Here is a 17630-nt window from a genome sequence, read left to right as displayed (position 1 = left end):
GTGATGGTCTGTCTGTTTCTCTTTGCCCTGCAGCCCCCCCGACCCACCCCGCCCGCTGCTTGAGGAAGCACCGAACACGGACCTCAAGCCCCCTCCTATACTCCTACCCCAATGACATAGTGTTTGATTTTGAGCCTGAGCCTGTTTTCCGAGGTAGTTAGGCCTCTGTGTGTTCCTGTGTCCTTCACCCTCTCCACCCCACACCCCCACTGCCCACACACCACCCTCAGCCCTGTGTCACATCCACTGTGTGTTCCTCTCAATCTGTCTCTCTTTCTCTCTCTGTGTGTGTCTCTCTCTCTCTCTCTCTGTCTCCTCTGTCTCCTGTGTCTCTCTCTCTGTCTTTCTCTCTGTCTCCTCTGTCTCTCTCTCTCTCGGTCTCCTATCTCTCTCTCTCTCTCTCTCTTTCTGTGTCTCTTCCCCTCTGTCGCTCTGTCTCCTCTCTCTCGGTCTCCTATCTGTCTGTCTCCTCTCTCTCCCTCTCTCTCTCAATTTTCAATTCAATAGGCTTTATTGGCATGGATGTTGCAACAACAATATTGCCAAAGCACCAACACATAGCAACGTGTGTGTGTGTGTGTGTGTGTGTGTGTGTGTGTGTGTGTGTGTGTGTGTGTGTGTGTGTGTGTGTGTGTGTGTGTGTGTGTGTGTGTGTGTGTGTGTGTGTGTGTGTGTGTGTGTGTGTGTGTGTGTGTGTGTGTGTGTGTGTGTGTGTGTGTGTGTGTGTGTGTGTGTGTGTGTGTGTGTGTGTGTGTGTGTGTGTGTGTGTGTGTGTGTGTGTGTGTGTGTGTGTGTGTGTGTGTGATGGGAGTGTGATGGGATCCGGTCGTGTGAAAAAAAAGTTAGTCACATCAAAAGGCATTAAAATGATGCTGTGAAAGCACACACGGAACTGCATTAGTTGATTTAAAAGAACATAATCAACATGACTTCAGGTATTTGAAGGGTAAGTTCACCAAAAACCTAAAGTTGATCTACGTAACGAGTCAGTCAGATACATTTGTGTACGTATTTATTAAGATGGCATATTAGTAGCACTTTTGCTTGATACTCGCGATCAAAAAGAATCGCGACAATCAAAAATGGTGTTCTGTTTATAACAGCTACAGTGCATGGAGTCATTTGCCGTCTTAGTCATGGAGAAAAAGACGATCATATTCAGTCTGTAAAAAAATGAACACTAATCTAAAAAGTCATTTCACAAATGTTCCATGCAGACTGTTGTGGATAAAACACTGGAAAGAGTTAACAGTTTCACATCCGGCTCCTTGTTGGTCAACATCATGGAATCCTTTGTGATCCTGACACAAGTAGTTAATAACTGATTTTTAATTAGATTATTAAACCATTAACTGGCATCCAACCACGCTCCCCTCACCTCTGCATGTGACCAAACACACAACTGATCCAGGAGCCTCCATCCCTCTCCCCGCCCTTTCTTTGTTTCTGCTTGGTCTGTTTTTTTAAATTCTTTTACCAATGCACCTCACCTCTCCTTGTATTTTTTTTTCCTTTCTGACCCCCCTCCAGGTTCCACCACAGGGCTCTCGGCCACGCCTCCCGCCTCTTTACCTGGCTCTCTGACCAATGTCAAGGTTCCACAGAAGTCACCATGCCAACAGAGGGAGCGCAAGTCCTCGTCCTCGTCCGAGGACCGCAATAAGATGGTGAGACATTGTCACAGATGGTGCCCTTGTTCTGGTCTGCGTGCTTGTGTTGACCGAGTGTCCTGTTGAACAGAAAACCCTGGGAAGACGGGACTCCAGCGACGACTGGGAAATCCCAGAGGGTCAGATCACTCTGGGTCAGAGAATAGGCTCTGGATCATTTGGAACCGTCTTCAAGGGGAAGTGGCACGGTAAGCCCAATGCCGTCCTCTGTTTTCAGACCAGTAGCATCAAGTTGGGCACAGTGTACATCCTCTGGGTATCATCATTCATGGAAGTAAGCCAGTTACAAACGCATCAATGAGCCACACTTGCACATGTTCTTTTATTACCATGAACACACACACACTGTAGCTTCATTTGACTATATATATATATATATATATATATATATATATATATATATATATACGTATACACATATATATATATATATATATATGTGTGTGTGTGTGTATATATATATATATATATATATATATATATATATATATGTATACATATATATATATACGTATACACACACATATATATATATGTATATATATGTATACATATATATATATATACGTATACACACACATATATATATATATATATATATATATATGTATACATATATATATATATATATATACGTATATATATATGTGTGTATGTATGTATATATATGTGTATGAATAAATATTCTTTGAATTTACATGTCCTCCATCTCCTCCCAGGTGATGTGGCAGTGAAGATGTTGAATGTCACTGCTCCCACACCTCAACAGCTTCAGGCCTTCAAGAATGAAGTGGGAGTCCTCAGGTAACGTCTGCGCCCTCCCCTTCAGGCAGGGGTAGATTCCTGCACCTTTATTCTCCCCTACAGAAGACCGTCTTATTACTCGAGACAGAAAGTGCTGCACTTCTGTCTTATCGACCTGTGTGTTTTTCCACCAGGAAAACGCGTCACGTGAACATCCTGCTGTTCATGGGCTACACCACCAAACCTCAGCTGGCCATCGTGACCCAGTGGTGTGAAGGCTCCAGTCTGTACCACCACCTGCACATCATCGAGACAAAGTTTGAGATGATCAAGCTGATTGACATCGCCCGGCAGACCGCTCAGGGCATGGAGTAAGTCCCCCCACAGATGGAAAAGCATTCGCTGTGTGTGTAATTGGCCTCATAACCTTTCTCTTTTCCTCCTGCAGTTACCTGCATGCCAAATCAATCATCCACAGAGATCTGAAGAGCAACAGTATCCTTTTAAAACATTTGTCTCAATCAGGGATGAAAATAGGACCTCCATCCTTAGAACCCAGAAGTCCGACTTCAATAGCTCAAAATTAGAAAAGGGGATTGTTTCCTTGACCTCATCTCCAGATATTTTCCTCCACGAGGATCTGACGGTGAAGATTGGTGACTTTGGTCTAGCTACAGTCAAGTCCCGCTGGAGTGGCTCCCACCAGTTTGAACAGCTGTCTGGTTCTATACTGTGGATGGTCAGTGTTCAACTTCTTAACCAAGTTGTCTTTTCTTCTGTCGGTCCTTTATAATTACACTATTCCTGAATAGCTGTGAGCTCGTCGCTGTAACCTGTGCTCTCTCAGGCCCCAGAGGTGATCCGGCTGCAGGACAAGAACCCCTACAGCTTCCAGTCAGACGTCTACGCATTCGGCGTCGTGCTGTACGAGCTCATGTCAGGAGCACTGCCCTACTCCAACATCAACAACAGAGACCAGGTAAGAGGACTCGGTGAACCACACCGATGTTTTAAAAACAACAAAACACATTTCCCAGCTGCCATTGAACAAAGGCAGGGTAATGTTTCGATTGTTAAACAACATACACGGTGTGTTCAGTTGAGGCTGCTGGTGAATAAATGCCTCAACTTCTCACGACCAAAGCCAAGTCCTCTTGTCTTGTGCCACCTGCTGATTGTGAAGGGGTTAGCCCCATCTTCAGCACTCCCTGTAAGGTGGACCAGCTGAGAATCCCCCCTAGGGTGGACAGTACTGAGGGTTTAGAACGTTATGGTAGTTACTGGTGTGACTTTTGACTAAACTGTGCTGATCGCTAGAGCCTAAAGATTGATTGGCCGGGTTTCAGCTGATCGGACGAGCATTCACAGCCAGTCACAGCCACACACACACCACATGTGTCAGAGTGAAAAAGACATCAAGTTCAAAATGTGTCACAACTGAAAGTCCAAAATAAACCAAAGGAACAACCTCAGAAACAATAGGAACAACTTGTATTATATAGTAGTTAATTCCCATCATGCCGCTCGGACTAATCCGAGGGACCAGCTCGGAACTAAATCGCTAACGAAGGTGGCGTTGTCTTAAATGGTGCGTTCAAGCTCTACTCAGTAAACATGACTACTTGGCAAAGGTAAATGATAATGCTGTCATGATGTGGTCACATCGATGTTGCCAATAAACTTTAAAGTAGATATTTCACAGCAATTTAAAATGGATATTAGTGGAGCAATAAACTGTTTACTTCTGAACACTAGCTCTAAGCAGCTTATCATGTCATTAAATCAAAAAATGGCATGAGTAAATATTTAAATTAAAAATATTTAATTAACCACCATAGATGACAACAAGTACACATTTTAAATTTTAAAAGAGCATTCAAAATGTTAATTTAGAAAAACTAATGCACTGTGCCTCATACCATTTCATGCTTCAAAATTATCCCGCAATATACTTTTTTTTTTTTGTCCATTTCATTGGTGAATTTAGTGACTTAGGGGCCCCAGTCCAATGTCATCTTAACTTTTCCTTTCCTTTCTCTAACTGTGAATGTGGTTGAAGAAGTACTCCAACATAAGAAAAACTAGTAACAATTGATGGTAAAACTATTACTACCTATCATAGTAAAAGTCCTGCACTAAAATGTTCACTCCGAGTGAAGAGTGGCAGAGAGGAATTATCAGCACAATGTACTTTAATGTAATGACTAATATGATGCTGGATAATTAAATGAATTATAATGCATCATTCTTTAATTGTTAGATATGTTGCGAGTCAAATCTGAACCTGCAGCGTAACCGTTAACATGTTTCTATTAAGTAAATGAATGACATTGTTTGCCTCTGACGTACATCATAATACATCTTTAGCCAGAGTGTATTTCACGGGTGTTCCTGACAGCGAGTAGCCACTAGTTGTGGGTGTGAAGCAACTCAGTCGTAGCAGGTGTCAAAGTGTGAATGTGTTTGTATGAGCGGTTCTCCAGAAAGCAGCAACACCACAGGCCAAACATTCAGCCCACACACCTGAGGAGCTGAAACAAGATCGTCAGCTTGCTTCATAAGTCACTTACATTTTGTACATCATTATTAATTGTATGATCTTTATTTGGAGTTCATTGATGCATCATTTAAATGCAGTCAATTTAATTAAAATGAATGCAATTGGTTTGTATTCCTTTTGAATGCGTCTTTTTCTAATAATAAAATCACATACATTTGGGCTTTATTGGAAGCTTCAGCTCTACAAAATGTTTATCCCAGCAAACAGATGTTATGACTCCTATCTTTATTCAATAGATCATATTCATGGTTGGTCGAGGTTACCTGTCTCCTGACCTCAGCAAAGTGCGCAGCAACTGTCCAAAGGCCATGAAGAGACTGATGGCCGACTGCCTGAAGAAGAAGAGAGAGGAACGCCCTCTCTTCCCTCAGGTGAGACAAATACATGCTAATGCTTCTGTAGACAATTAGCATATGCTAGATTAAGCTCATCACTGCTCAAATATTATGGTTTTAGAATCGGATATTTATTTTATTGCGTGAGATAGTGCTTCATTCTTAACTATCCCCTGTAATACGTTTTCATACATGAGCAAAGCATGTTATTTTTTCTATATTCAGTGTAATGTCCCTTTACACAACAATAGTCATATCACACGTTCTCATGTTTTTCATAAAAAAATTAATTCCATTCCCTCCTGCTTTGCCATTCTTTCAATTGTGAAGCTTCAGTTCATGAATTGCAACACTTCCTCCACAGATGTTTCATATTAGAAGCCTCCCAGCCGCTCAAATAACATAATCTCTCCTTTTCTGCTGTGAAACGTCAACAGAACGCGTTAAGTTTATTTGATGGTAGCTTAACACTGATCATACCCATAACACTGCAGGCAGGTCTCATCCAGCATTCCATGCTATACCTACGGAAAATAATAAGCCATAATTCTTAGATATCCATGTGATGATGTTCAGTTTATTTTGTATAGCCCAAAATCACACATTACAAATTATCCTCAGAGGGCTTTACAATCTGTACACATACGACATCCTTGACCTTTGACCTCACATCGGATCAGGAAAAACTCCCCAAAAATAACCTTTGACGGGGAAAAAAGTGAAGAAACCTTCAGGAGAGCAACAGAGGAGGATCCCTCTCCCCGGATGGACAGAAGCAATAGATGTCATGTGTACAGAATGAACAGAGTTACAGAGTTACATAAACACATTACATGAATATGACAGAAATTATGAATAATGAGTAGTAGGCATGGAACACGATCCAGATAACCACAATCCAGATGGAGAGAAGGGGCATCAGCAGGGTCATGGCAGGAGGCAGGGCCACGGAGGCAGGAGGCCGGGCCCTAGCCAAACGTGCAGGTGTCCGAGCCCATGAGGCCAGAGCAGGGGAGAAGGAGGCCGGGCCCTTCAGGCAGGAGGCATGGCTAAGAGGGCAGGAGGCCGGGCCCATGAGGCATGAGGCAGGGGCAAGGAGCCAGGACCCACTCCAGACACAGCCAACAACAATGGAAACCTGTGAGGCAAAAAGGCACAAAGACTCCGGGGAGGAAGTATTATTAGTAATGTGCAATAAAGATACATGAATTCGTCCAGAGGGAGAGAGAGAAGTTCTCCACATAATGATGAACAAGGAAGTTTAATTACGGCAATGGGTAGGAGACGCACACACGCACACAGAGCAAAGCCGAGGTACAAAAACTACGCTCAGTACTGAAAGGCCAAGTAAAAAGCCAATACTTTAGGCCTGTCGATACACATTTAGAAAAGTGATATTTCATCCAGCAGCACTATGTTTACACACGCACAGCATGAGGATCAATTAAGAACCAAACCCATGAGGAGTATCAATAGTCCTAACTTTATCTATCCCTACTCTTGTTCAATGTCAGACAGGAGAGTCAAGTTTTATGCTATTTTATAATATTAATAATAACTTTCAGAACAAAGTTACAAATTGCTAAATAATAAAAACATCAGCAAATAAGCCATAGTAAGTGCCCGGTAACCTTTGAAACTGTTATTAGGGTCTTGATGGATGATCTCAAGCAGCAATCATGCTCATAGGAAGTCAGCAGAGTGCAGATACAGGAAGAAGCCAGACATGAAGCACTCTTTAGGTCTGCAGGTGAAATATCTGTCTTAATTAATTAAAGCAAGACTACACAAATTGATCAGCTAAGTGTTCAAAGTCTGTTCAGGGGGTCATTATATTTACATCCAATTTGGAGTCATTTAACTTGAGGTAGTTTTTGGACATCCAATGTTTTATCTCTTCAAGGCAGGACATGATGCCAGGCTTAATCGGATGTACAACTGCATAGCAATGAAAGTCACTATTGTGCCTGGTATGTTTTGTCCAAGGGGTAGCATATACTGTATATGGTAAATGGGACGCAACCCAAAATAGAGCCCTGAGTGAACCCACAGAAGAGAGGAGCACATCCATCAATCCAGCGCCACACCACTGATGCTCACATAGTTCTTCAGACGGCTGATTAAGACATAGTGGGCCACTGTAATGAATGCTGAGCTAAGGTGAAGAAGAATTCAAATGCAATACAGGCCTGTGTAGGAGGATTGTAGGTGATTGATTGATGACTGACCAGTCGCATTGTGCAGGGAGCAAAAGTAAGACTGAAATGTATTTATTTGACCGAGAGCAGTTAGTGGTAAATGGACCTGTACTTGTACAGCGCTTTTCTAGTCTTCCGACCACTCGCAGCGTTTTAACACTACATGACATTCATACATGGATGACATGCAAGGGGCCACATGCTCATCACGACTACCTAACCATTCATACGTCGCAACAGCCTACAAGAACAGATCTTTGCAATGTTACATGTGATAAAAGGCAGTTCTCGAAATTTGTTTCATGTGGGAGTTAGAGAAGATATCCCGGTCAAAGATGACTCCGAGAATCTTTACGGTGATGTTGGATGCCAGGGCAGTGCCATCAAGAGAAACTATATCATTTATTTCTGAGGTGTTCTGAGTTTTAACATCAGGAAGTTGCAGGTCATCCAGGTTTTTATGTTTTTAATGCTGCAAAGTAAATTAAACACAAAGTAGATTACTTACACAGTCAATGCAAAGACGTGAATGGATGAGAGTAACGTGAGCCTATCAGCGTTGAGATGCTCTGCCTGTCATCACCAACATAATAAGTCAATAATGTAAAAGGATGAAAGTCATATCCATCCATCCATTTACTTCTGCTTTTCCGGAGCCGGGTCGTGGGGGCAGCAGCCTTAGGGGGGTATTCCAGACGTCCCTCTGCCCAGCAATGCATTCCACTTCTTCCAGACGAGATACGTAATCTCTAAGGTAGCATCCTGATCAGAGGCCCTAACCCTCAGCCTGGCCCTTCCAATTTGACGGAGCAGCATCTCTACTCCAAGCTCCCTTCAGATGTCTGAGCTCCTCACCCTATCTCCACGGCAAAGCCCTGTGTGCCAAGGCCCGGCCACCAGATACTCGCCAGCAAACTCCCCTCCAGGTCTAGCTCCAGAAGGAGGGCCGTGGATGTGATGTTATTGTAAAACCATGGATTGAATTGTATTTATTTTTTGATTTAGCGTGAGTAACATTTGTATTTTACACAATTATTGATGCGTCCTACTAGCGTCCTACTTCAGGCAAAGAATGAGGTGAATACTTTATCTTCTTATACTGTACTTCTTCCTTTCTTCTGGTCACTAGATGTCCGACATACTGCCACCTGTTTTACCTGAGGCAAATGTAGCAAACCCATCAAATAGGCCCGTCGGTTATTTCTTCTACCAATCTTTTTTTCAAATACGATTTATGGTGAAATATTTAAACTGCATGGCAGAGTGGGTGAAATATGGAAGGCGGCCGAGAGATAAACGGGAAGGTTGACAGATGTGACACTGATTGGTCGTAACTTATTGAAGTACTTCCTGAAAAGTCTTTTGGGGGAGAGTTTTTCCTGATCTGATGTGAGGTCCCAGGACAGATGTCATATGTGTACAGATTGTAAAGCCCTCTGAGCAATGACTCACTAGTTCCACAGCACACAGCATTGTGGATGCGTTTGTCTAATGAGTTAGTTTGTTAGTATTCTGACTGATGACCATGCGGCTCTGCTTTGTATTTTGTCAGATCTTGGCGTCCATCGAGCTGCTGGCACGCTCATTACCCAAAATCCACCGCAGCGCCTCGGAGCCTTCGCTAAACCGAGCCGGCTTTCAGACTGAGGACTTCAGCTTGTACGCCTGCGCCTCACCCAAAACCCCCATCCAAGCCGGCTGCTATGGTGAGCTCATACACAAGCATTAGTCTCAACAGGATGTTGTGATTCAGGAGATTTACTAGTGCTGCAAACTACTGAACTGAAGGAAGTCGGCAGTGGCCTCAATTCACAATTATGTTCACACAAACTCCTCCAAAGAAACATTGATACAAATATGGATTAGACTGATATCATGGTTACACAGACTGTACACTTGATTAGCAGACTTGATCTGAAATAGATTATGTTAATATATTCAATGAACATATAAAGGAAGCCCTTTATAGATGGGGCAATACATACTCTCTTTGTAGCAGCATTAGTATTAGCACCAGTAGTAGTTGTAGTATTAGCAGCAGCAGTAGTAGTTGTAATATTGGTAGTAGTTGTAGTATTAGTAGTAGTTGTAGCAGCAGTAGTATTAGCAGCAGTTGTAGTATTGGCAGCAGTATTAGCAGCAGCAGTAGTAGTAGTAGTAGTAGTAGTAGTAGTAGTATTAGCAGCAGTTGTAGTATTGGCAGCAGTAGTTGTAGTATTAGCAGCAGTAGTATTAGCAGCAGTAGTAGTAGTAGTAGTAGTAGTAGTAGTAGTAAATGCCGTAGTAGCACTTAAATGTCCCTTACCGATAGCACTTTAGTAGCACTTAAATGGCACTTACGGATAGTACTTTGTAGTTTAACTTTATTGAAGAAATTGTACTTGCTTGATTCTTGTTGTTCTGAGTTGTACTCATGGTTTAATGCACTTATTCTAAGTCGCTTTGGATAAAAGCGTCAGCTAAATGACATGTAATTTAATGTAATGAAGGAACACGTCAGAATGGAAACTGATGATATGACTGCAATGACTGCATGCTAACTGAAGCTTGAAGGTATTGAATAAAATTACAACAAATGCATCTTTATTTTTCAATTGGCATTTATTACTACATGATAAATATGTATTATGACATTCATTATTATTTATTTAAATCTATGATTTACAGTTTTCTTTCTATTGCTAACATGCATTAGTCAAAACTATTGTTTTGGTGGTTTCAGTGAGTTTTGGAGGTGAGATTAACTGTTTGGCCAAGTTGCATGTTGGTAATGCAGACTAGGAAGTGTTTTTGAAAGTGTCTGTTTGGACTCACGGTTTAATGCACTTATTGTAAGTCGCTTTGGATAAAAGCGTCAGCTAAATGACATGAAATGTAATGTAATGTAGTAGTACGAGCAGTAGTAGTAGTAGTAGTAGTAGTTCTAGCAGCAACAGCAGTTGTAGTTGTAGCAGCAGTAGTAGTAGTACGAGCAGCAGTAGTAGTTTTAGCAGTAGTTGTAGCAGCAGCAGTAGTAGTAGTACGAGCAGCAGTAGTAGTAGTACGAGTTGTAGTAGTAGTTGTAGCAGCAGTAGTAGTAGCAGTAGTAGTAGTATGAGCAGCAGTAGTAGTTTTAGCAGTAGTTGTAGCAGCAGCAGTAGTAGTAGTAGCAGTATGAGCAGCAGTTGTAGCAGTAGTAGTAGTATGAGCAGTAGTAGTAGTAGTAGTAGTAGTAGTTGTAGTAGTACGAGCAGCAGTAGTAGTTGTAACAGCAGTAGTAGTAGTAGTAGTAGCAGTAGTAGTTGTAGTAGCAGCAGTAGTAGTACAAGCAGCAGTAGTAGTAGTAGTACGAGTAGTAGTTGTAGCAGCAGTAGTAGTAGTAGTACGAGCAGTAGTAGTTGTAGTAGTAGTTGTAGCAGCAGTAGCAGTAATAGTACGAGTAGTAGTTGTAGTTGTAGCAGCAGTAGTAGTAGTAGTTGTAGTAGTAGTAGTAGTACGAGCAGCAGTAGTAGTAGTACGAGTTGTAGTAGTAGTTGTAGCAGCAGTAGTAGTAGCAGTATTAGTAGTATGAGTAGTAGTTTTAGCAGTAGTTGTAGCAGCAGCAGTAGTAGTAGCAGTATGAGCAGCAGTTGTAGCAGTAGCAGTAGTAGTAGTATGAGCAGTAGTAGTAGTAGTAGTTGTAGTAGTACGAGTAGCAGCAGTAGTAGTACAAGCAGCAGTAGTAGTAGTAGTACGAGTAGTAGTTGTAGCAGCAGTAGTAGTAGTACGAGCAGTTGTAGTAGTAGTTGTAGCAGCAGTAGCAGTAGTAGTTGTAGTTGTAGCAGCAGTAGTAGTAGTAGTACGAGTAGTAGTAGTACGAGCAGCAGTAGTAGTATGAGTAGTAGTTGTAGTAGTAGTAGTAGTACGAGCAGTAGTAGTAGTTGTAGTAGTAGTACAAGCAGTAGTAGCAGCAGCAGTAGTAGTATGAGTAGTAGTTGTAGCAGCAGTAGTAGTAGTACGAGTAGTAGTAGTACGAGCAGTAGTACGAGTAGTAGTAGTAGTAGTAGTAGTAGTAGTAGTAGTAGTAGTAGTAGTAGTAGTAGTAGTAGTAGTAGTAGTAGTAGTAGTAGTAGTAGTACGAGCAGTAGTAGTATGAGCAGCAGTAGTAGTTGTAGCAGCAGTAGTAGTAGTATGAGCAGTAGTAGTATGAGCAGTAGTAGTAGTAGTTGTAGCAGCAGTAGTAGTAGTACGAGTAGTAGTTGTAGTAGTAGTAGTAGTACGAGCAGTAGTAGTAGTACGAGCAGTAATTGTAGCAGCAGTAGTAGCAGCGGCAGTAGTAGTTTTAGCAGCAGCAGTAGTACGAGTAGTAGTTGTTGTAGTAGTAGTAGTAGTAGTACGAGTAGTAGTTGTAGTAGCAGTAGCAGCAGCAGTAGTTGTAGCAGTAGTAGTACGAGTAGTAGTAGCAGCAGTAGTAGTAGCAGCAGCAGCAGTAGTAGTATGAGTAGTAGTTGTAGTTGTAGCAGCAGTATTAGCAGCAGTAGTAGTAGTATGAGCAGTAGCAGTAGTAGTAGTAGTTGTAGCAGCAGTAGTAGTAGTACTTGTAGTAGTACGAGCAGTAGTAGTAGTACGAGCAGTAATTGTAGCAGCAGTAGTAGCAGCGGCAGTAGTAGTTGTAGCAGCGGCAGTAGTAGTTGTAGCAGCAGCAGTAGTAGTACGAGTAGTAGTTGTTGTAGTAGTACGAGTAGTAATTGTAGCAGCAGTAGTAGCAGCGGCAGTAGTAGTTGTAGCAGCAGTAGTAGTTGTAGTAGTAGTAGTAGTACGAGTAGTAGTTGTAGCAGCAGCAGTAGTATGAGTAGTAGTTGTTGTAGTAGTAGTACGAGTAGTAGTTGTAGCAGCAGTAGTAGTAGTAGCAGCAGCAGCAGTAGTTGTAGCAGTAGTAGTTGTAGCAGCAGTATTAGCAGCAGTAGTAGTAGTACGAGTAGTAGTAGCAGCAGTAGTAGTAGCAGCAGCAGTAGTAGTACGAGTAGTAGCAGCAGCAGTAGTAGTAGCAGCAGTATTAGCAGCAGTAGTAGTAGTACGAGTAGTAGCAGCAGCAGTAGTAGTAGCAGCAGTAGTAGTAGTACGAGTAGTAGTAGCAGCAGCAGCAGCAGCAGTAGTAGCAGCAGTAGTAGTAGTACGAGTAGTAGTTGTAGCAGCAGTAGTAGTAGTAGTAGTAGTTGTAGCAGCAGTAGTAGTAGTACCAGTACGACCAGCAGCAGCAGCAGTAGTAGTACGAGCAGCAGTAGCAGCAGCAGCAGTATTAGCAGTAGTAGTAGTACGAGTAGTAGTTGTAGCAGCAGTAGTAGCAGTACGAGCAGCAGCAGCAGTAGTAGTAGTAGTAGCAGTACGAGCAGCAGCAGCAGCAGTAGTAGTAGCAGTACGAGCCATGTTTTCCTGGCGAACCATCCTCGTTAAAACTGCTTTGCTGTTTTTAATGCAGACGTACATCATGAAGTACCCACGGAGAAATCTGAATGGACATTCCTGTGGCTGCACACTAATCTTCTGTCTTTATTGCTTTTTAGGGGAGTTTTCGGCATTTAAGTAAGCTGCTGCAGATCCCAGGAGTCCATCTCTCTTCGTCACTTCTCAAAAGTCCATGCGGTGGATTCATTAATTACTGAAAAAAATAGTCTCAAAGGATGTGCTTTATTCTTCCTCTGTCAACCGAAGAAGGCAGCCTCACTGGAGTCCTTCCAACAAAAAGCTGTCCAGCAGGTAAACAGCGACCACACACCACTCAATTAGGAAATACCCAAAACACAATCAAGGAACTTGAATTGCACAAAAAGTAAGGGAAAGAAAAACAAGAGACACAACTATTCATACCAAAAGGTTTTTGAGGAGGAGACGTCAAACTCCACAGATGGACTTGCCTGCTGGAGGGAAAAGATAAAGACCAAAGGAAGGCGAGATGGAGGCCAAACGTCAGATGAAGTCAAGGCGTCGGGCGCCCCTCGTCCCATCATTTCCTGTGCAGGTGAGGCTGTTCATCAGCCAGGCGCTGAACTGCAGAAACGGGGCCTGTGGAAGGAGACGAGGCCTGCCGTCCGCCGCTTGAGATGGAAGGCCAGGTGAGAGCCAAGCGTTAGCCAATCCCAGAGATGAGCCTGAAGTTACTCAGCATGGTTAACCCCGAAGGAAGCTGACTTATTTGTTTCTCATGTTTCAGATTTTTTACTTTTTTTTGTTCTGTTTATGGCGGCTATTTGAGAAGAAAGCTTTCTTTCCGTTCACACAGCACAGGTCATATGTTGAGCCCCCACAGCGGGCTCAACACTGACATTCTGCAAAATACTTCCAACACATTCAACACCCATGAGGAAACAGCTGTTTACCTACCGACATATTTTGTTCTATCTTTTCAAACTTCAAAACCTTCAAATGAAAACAGGAATCTGGTAGAAAAGTGTTGGGGCCTACGCTTTTCCACCGAAAATAGGAGCAGTTCTTTGGGAAGGAAAATTGCTCGTTAGTTTGGTGTTATGAGATCCCCCAGAGGCATTCCTCATAAAAACACCTGGTCTAAGCCAACCAATGAGATGCTTGTTAATTAGCCAGCTTTAGCCATGTTGGAAAGAGACGCACGCTCTGCCTTTTCAAAGGTTCTCATGTTGATGTGAAAGCAGCAGAAGCGTGACGTGTTCTGTGACCACAGGATCTGTTTACAGCGCGAAATGCAGATGAGTTGGGTTCTTATGTAGTTTAAAGCGCCGGGTCAAAGCCAAGCTGATGGCCGGCCTTTACACTGAGCTACGGAGTGTGTACAGTAAGTTGTGACACAGCAGCTTTTCGACAAAGCTTTTCTTTTGCTTCACACCCAACCTCCCATCTCTTTTCTTTTTTCTTTGTAATACCAATTGCATGTCGTTTTTCTTTTCCTCCCCCCTCACGTGGCTTTAATATTGCACTCACCTTAACAATGGGGACCTCGCTTGCAGCTGCTGACTGATGGGCCACAGTGTTTCCTGCTTAAAGGACCAGTGATTATCTGGAGAGATCTGTCATAAAAAGTTTGAAACGTTATTTACATTCTCTACAAACATGCACCTTTTACTTTTTTTTCATTCCAGTGTGTGTTGAGGGTTGCCGGTGTTATTACAGGTTGTTTTTCTTTTGTTATAGTCAGTGTTTGCCTTTTTCTGTACAGGCAGGCCTGCAGATATTTACTTATTTATGTGATTTTTATTTTTGTTTTATTTAATGTGGGAATTATTTTCAGTACTGGTTTATTTTGAAGCTATCAGTCTTTCTTTTGACGCTTGTTTAAGTCTTTGTGACTTGTGTACCTGCACTTTGTAGAGATGGAGAGAAGCAAATGAGCGACTTGCCTTTTTTTTCTTTTTTTTCTTGAAGAATAAATTGTGACATACAGAGCTGATGACCCAAAATTAAATGTCCAATGCATGAGCCATCTGCAGGGGCTGAACTGTGAATATTTTTGCCTGGAAGGCTCAGTTGTTGTTTGAGAACTTCTTCGATAAAGCCGAGTATGTCAACTTACCTGCAGTGATGAGACAGCTGGTCTGAGAAATGGATATTGTGGAGCTGAACATCTAGCCAAACACTGACAGATTGGTTCTTCTCATCATCAAGGATGTATGTCTTTCTATCATTGACCCCCCACCAGCAACCATGTTACCAAACATTTTGTTGCCTCTCATCTTTGTGCGTACAGGACAGAGATGGGGCTGTGGGGAGTTTAGCGTAGCTTAGCACAAAGAGTAGAAGCAGGGGCGGAGCTAGCCCTGACCCCGGAGTGTTTTCATTATGGCCTTTGATCACCACCTCCAGTAATTTGGACATTTCGCCCCATACATTCCAGCTGCTTTTTTCTTCCATATCTTGGAGTTTGTATTTTTCAGATTGTAATAACTAAATTCGATGAGCCATTCAATGACTGAAACCCGTCACATCTCAAGACGTTAAGAGTGATTGTTTGTTAGCCCAGAAAAAGACACTACAAAACATAATCTATAGTATCTCTGGACTGAATACACAAAGATGATATTTCTATTGACGTCATATAACCCAGATTAAGACCGTAGACAAAAGCATATCCTTAACAGATTCATATTCGAAGAGTAACTTCACCCAAATGTGTGTAACGCCTGATCTCTACTGGTAAAAGCAAGGTTCTCAATGTCCAACTGCTATTGGGTGGTCTGTGGGTTCGAGTGATACCACTCTGCAGATACAGGTGCATTCACCTCGCCTTGCAGCACACCGAGTGTCGTACAGCAGCAACGTGGAGCGGGTGGACTATTCCAGGTTTATTACAACGTCGTTCTAATGTTCCTGGTTCTGGTCAACTTTCCTGTCTCAGTACTCGCCAGGTTTGTGGCTGAGGTCAGGGAACACAGAAGGACTGTCACCTTTTGCTCTGAGAGCTCAAAATAGTAACTGGATACCCCTCCACTCACCCCCACCTCTCTGAGACTGCGGTAGCGTGAGCCGCTGAGTGCCGGGCGACTGGCAGTACCTTTTGGTCTTCCACTCATCGGAGAACTACGGTGGCCTTCAGGTGAAAACGTGCAACGCTCTCACTAGAGCCGGGGTTGGGTTTGTCCCCTCTGGGCTGCTGTAGAAACATGGCGGTGCAAACCAGCACATGCCTTCTTGTGTGTCCATTGCTGTGGAGACACTTGTTGAGCATGCGCTGGTGTGAGTGCACGTTGACACAAACACCGTGGACCACATACCAGCCATCAGCAGACAGTGCCTGGTTCCACCCATAGATTCTAAGGGCTTCCAACCCATACTTGACCTCCACTGGTATAGCCACCAGAAGACGAGCTTGTTTGGGTTGTGAAGGAGACTTTGTGTCACTAGAGATAGGAATATCTCATTTCTTTGTCATGACATTTTGGAAGATGATGTGGATGTTCTGTCATCAGTAAAACTAAAATAGCCCAATAATACTGGTACTGGCAGAAAGGGCTGAGGTTGTGTGGGCAAGAAAAGGATTCTTAGTTTCATCATTGAAATCTACAGGCTTTTTTTTTTCAATTCCGATTCAATTAGTTGTTTTTTTCAACATAATTCTGATTCAAGGCTAGAATCGAACCTATTCAGCTTTCTTTTTTTTTAAGCCGGACTGATCTCAGAGCAGCTTTAGTCTCAGAGTGAGCGAGCATTCCAAGAACTTCCTGTACATTTCTATATTGGCTTAAATGTTGACGATGACGTGTTCATTCTTCTCAAAGAGTGGTTAAGGATATATAACATATAAGCTCAACTCAAGGTTGACTTATTTGCTTGTTCTAGAGCTTTTGATCTTGGGAAGTAGTATTTCTAGAAGTAGCACGCAGCCTTGGTCCTCTTCCACAGACATCAGTACCCCCCGCTGCTGCTGCTGCTGCTGCTGCTGCTGCTGCTCATTCAGACTTCACACTCGTGCTCACCTGACGGGACCTGAGGAGGTGCTGGCTTTCCCAGCGTTGTATTTATTTTCCTTTGACCTATATCTGCTGAACCTTCATAGAATCTTTAGTAGTAAACACTGAGGCTGCCACACACCCTTCTGTCTCCTCTTTACCCAAAACCTTTCTGTTCTCTAGTTTCCTTTTCTCTTCTGAAACATCCTCCTCAAACCCATCAACTGTAATGAAAAACTTCATGGAGACCTGTTTTGATTTAGATTTATTTTTCACCTGTAAATAGTTGTACAAAGGAGACACTGTCAGTTTGCTCGGAGGCATGGAGACTACAAATGTAACAAATTATAAAATGTTCAACATTTAGAGATTGAAGAATAAAAGACATTTTGATAGGCAGACTTCTGTGAAAAAAAAACAGTTGAGTGTAAAAATATTTAAGGCTGTATCATAAGGAGAAAGAGCTTAATGTATTTGTTGTGAATATGAAAAACTGATATATTAAAGAAGTGCATGAAAACTGTAGCGTGCTTCATGTGTCATTTATTTCCTCTGACTGAGTTATTCAATTCATTTTGTATAGCTCAAAATCACAAATGACCAATTTGCCTCAGAGGGCTTTACAATCTGTACACATACGACATCCCTGACCTTTGACCTCACATCGAATCAGGAAAAACTAAAAAAAAAAAAAGAAAAAAATGAAGAACCCTTCAGGAGAGCAACAGAGGAGGATCCCTCTATCAGGA

The 17630-nt window shown here is 42.5% G+C and overlaps 1 protein-coding gene across 6 annotated transcripts in view; it reads left to right on the top strand.

Annotated features, from left to right (window-relative positions):
- Window positions 1-17406, top strand: part of braf (B-Raf proto-oncogene, serine/threonine kinase) — a 34982-nt gene extending 17576 nt beyond the window's left edge. For 2 of the 6 annotated variants that reach the window (XM_034525840.1, XM_034525841.1), the window contains 10 exons: window positions 1531-1667; window positions 1741-1858; window positions 2390-2474; window positions 2609-2785; window positions 2863-2909; window positions 3035-3153; window positions 3262-3393; window positions 5211-5345; window positions 9060-9213; window positions 13030-17406. In XM_034525840.1, coding sequence (XP_034381731.1) covers window positions 1531-1667; window positions 1741-1858; window positions 2390-2474; window positions 2609-2785; window positions 2863-2909; window positions 3035-3153; window positions 3262-3393; window positions 5211-5345; window positions 9060-9213; window positions 13030-13052 — 1127 coding nt within the window. In that variant the 3' untranslated portion in view covers window positions 13053-17406. Of the gene's footprint in view, window positions 1-33; window positions 154-1530; window positions 1668-1740; window positions 1859-2389; window positions 2475-2608; window positions 2786-2862; window positions 2910-3034; window positions 3154-3261; window positions 3394-5210; window positions 5346-9059; window positions 9214-13029 lie in introns of all 6 variants that reach the window. The other 4 variants (XR_004608952.1, XR_004608950.1, XR_004608951.1 and 1 more) reach the window with 4 other exon arrangements.
- The last annotated feature ends 224 nt before the right edge of the window (window positions 17407-17630 follow it).

This window comes from Cyclopterus lumpus, chromosome 23 (assembly GCF_009769545.1).
Source record: "Cyclopterus lumpus isolate fCycLum1 chromosome 23, fCycLum1.pri, whole genome shotgun sequence".
Classification (NCBI taxonomy): domain Eukaryota; kingdom Metazoa; phylum Chordata; class Actinopteri; order Perciformes; family Cyclopteridae; genus Cyclopterus; species Cyclopterus lumpus.
The sequence above is the reverse complement of the archived record's forward strand: the minus strand, read 5'-3'. Positions and strand labels throughout refer to the sequence as shown.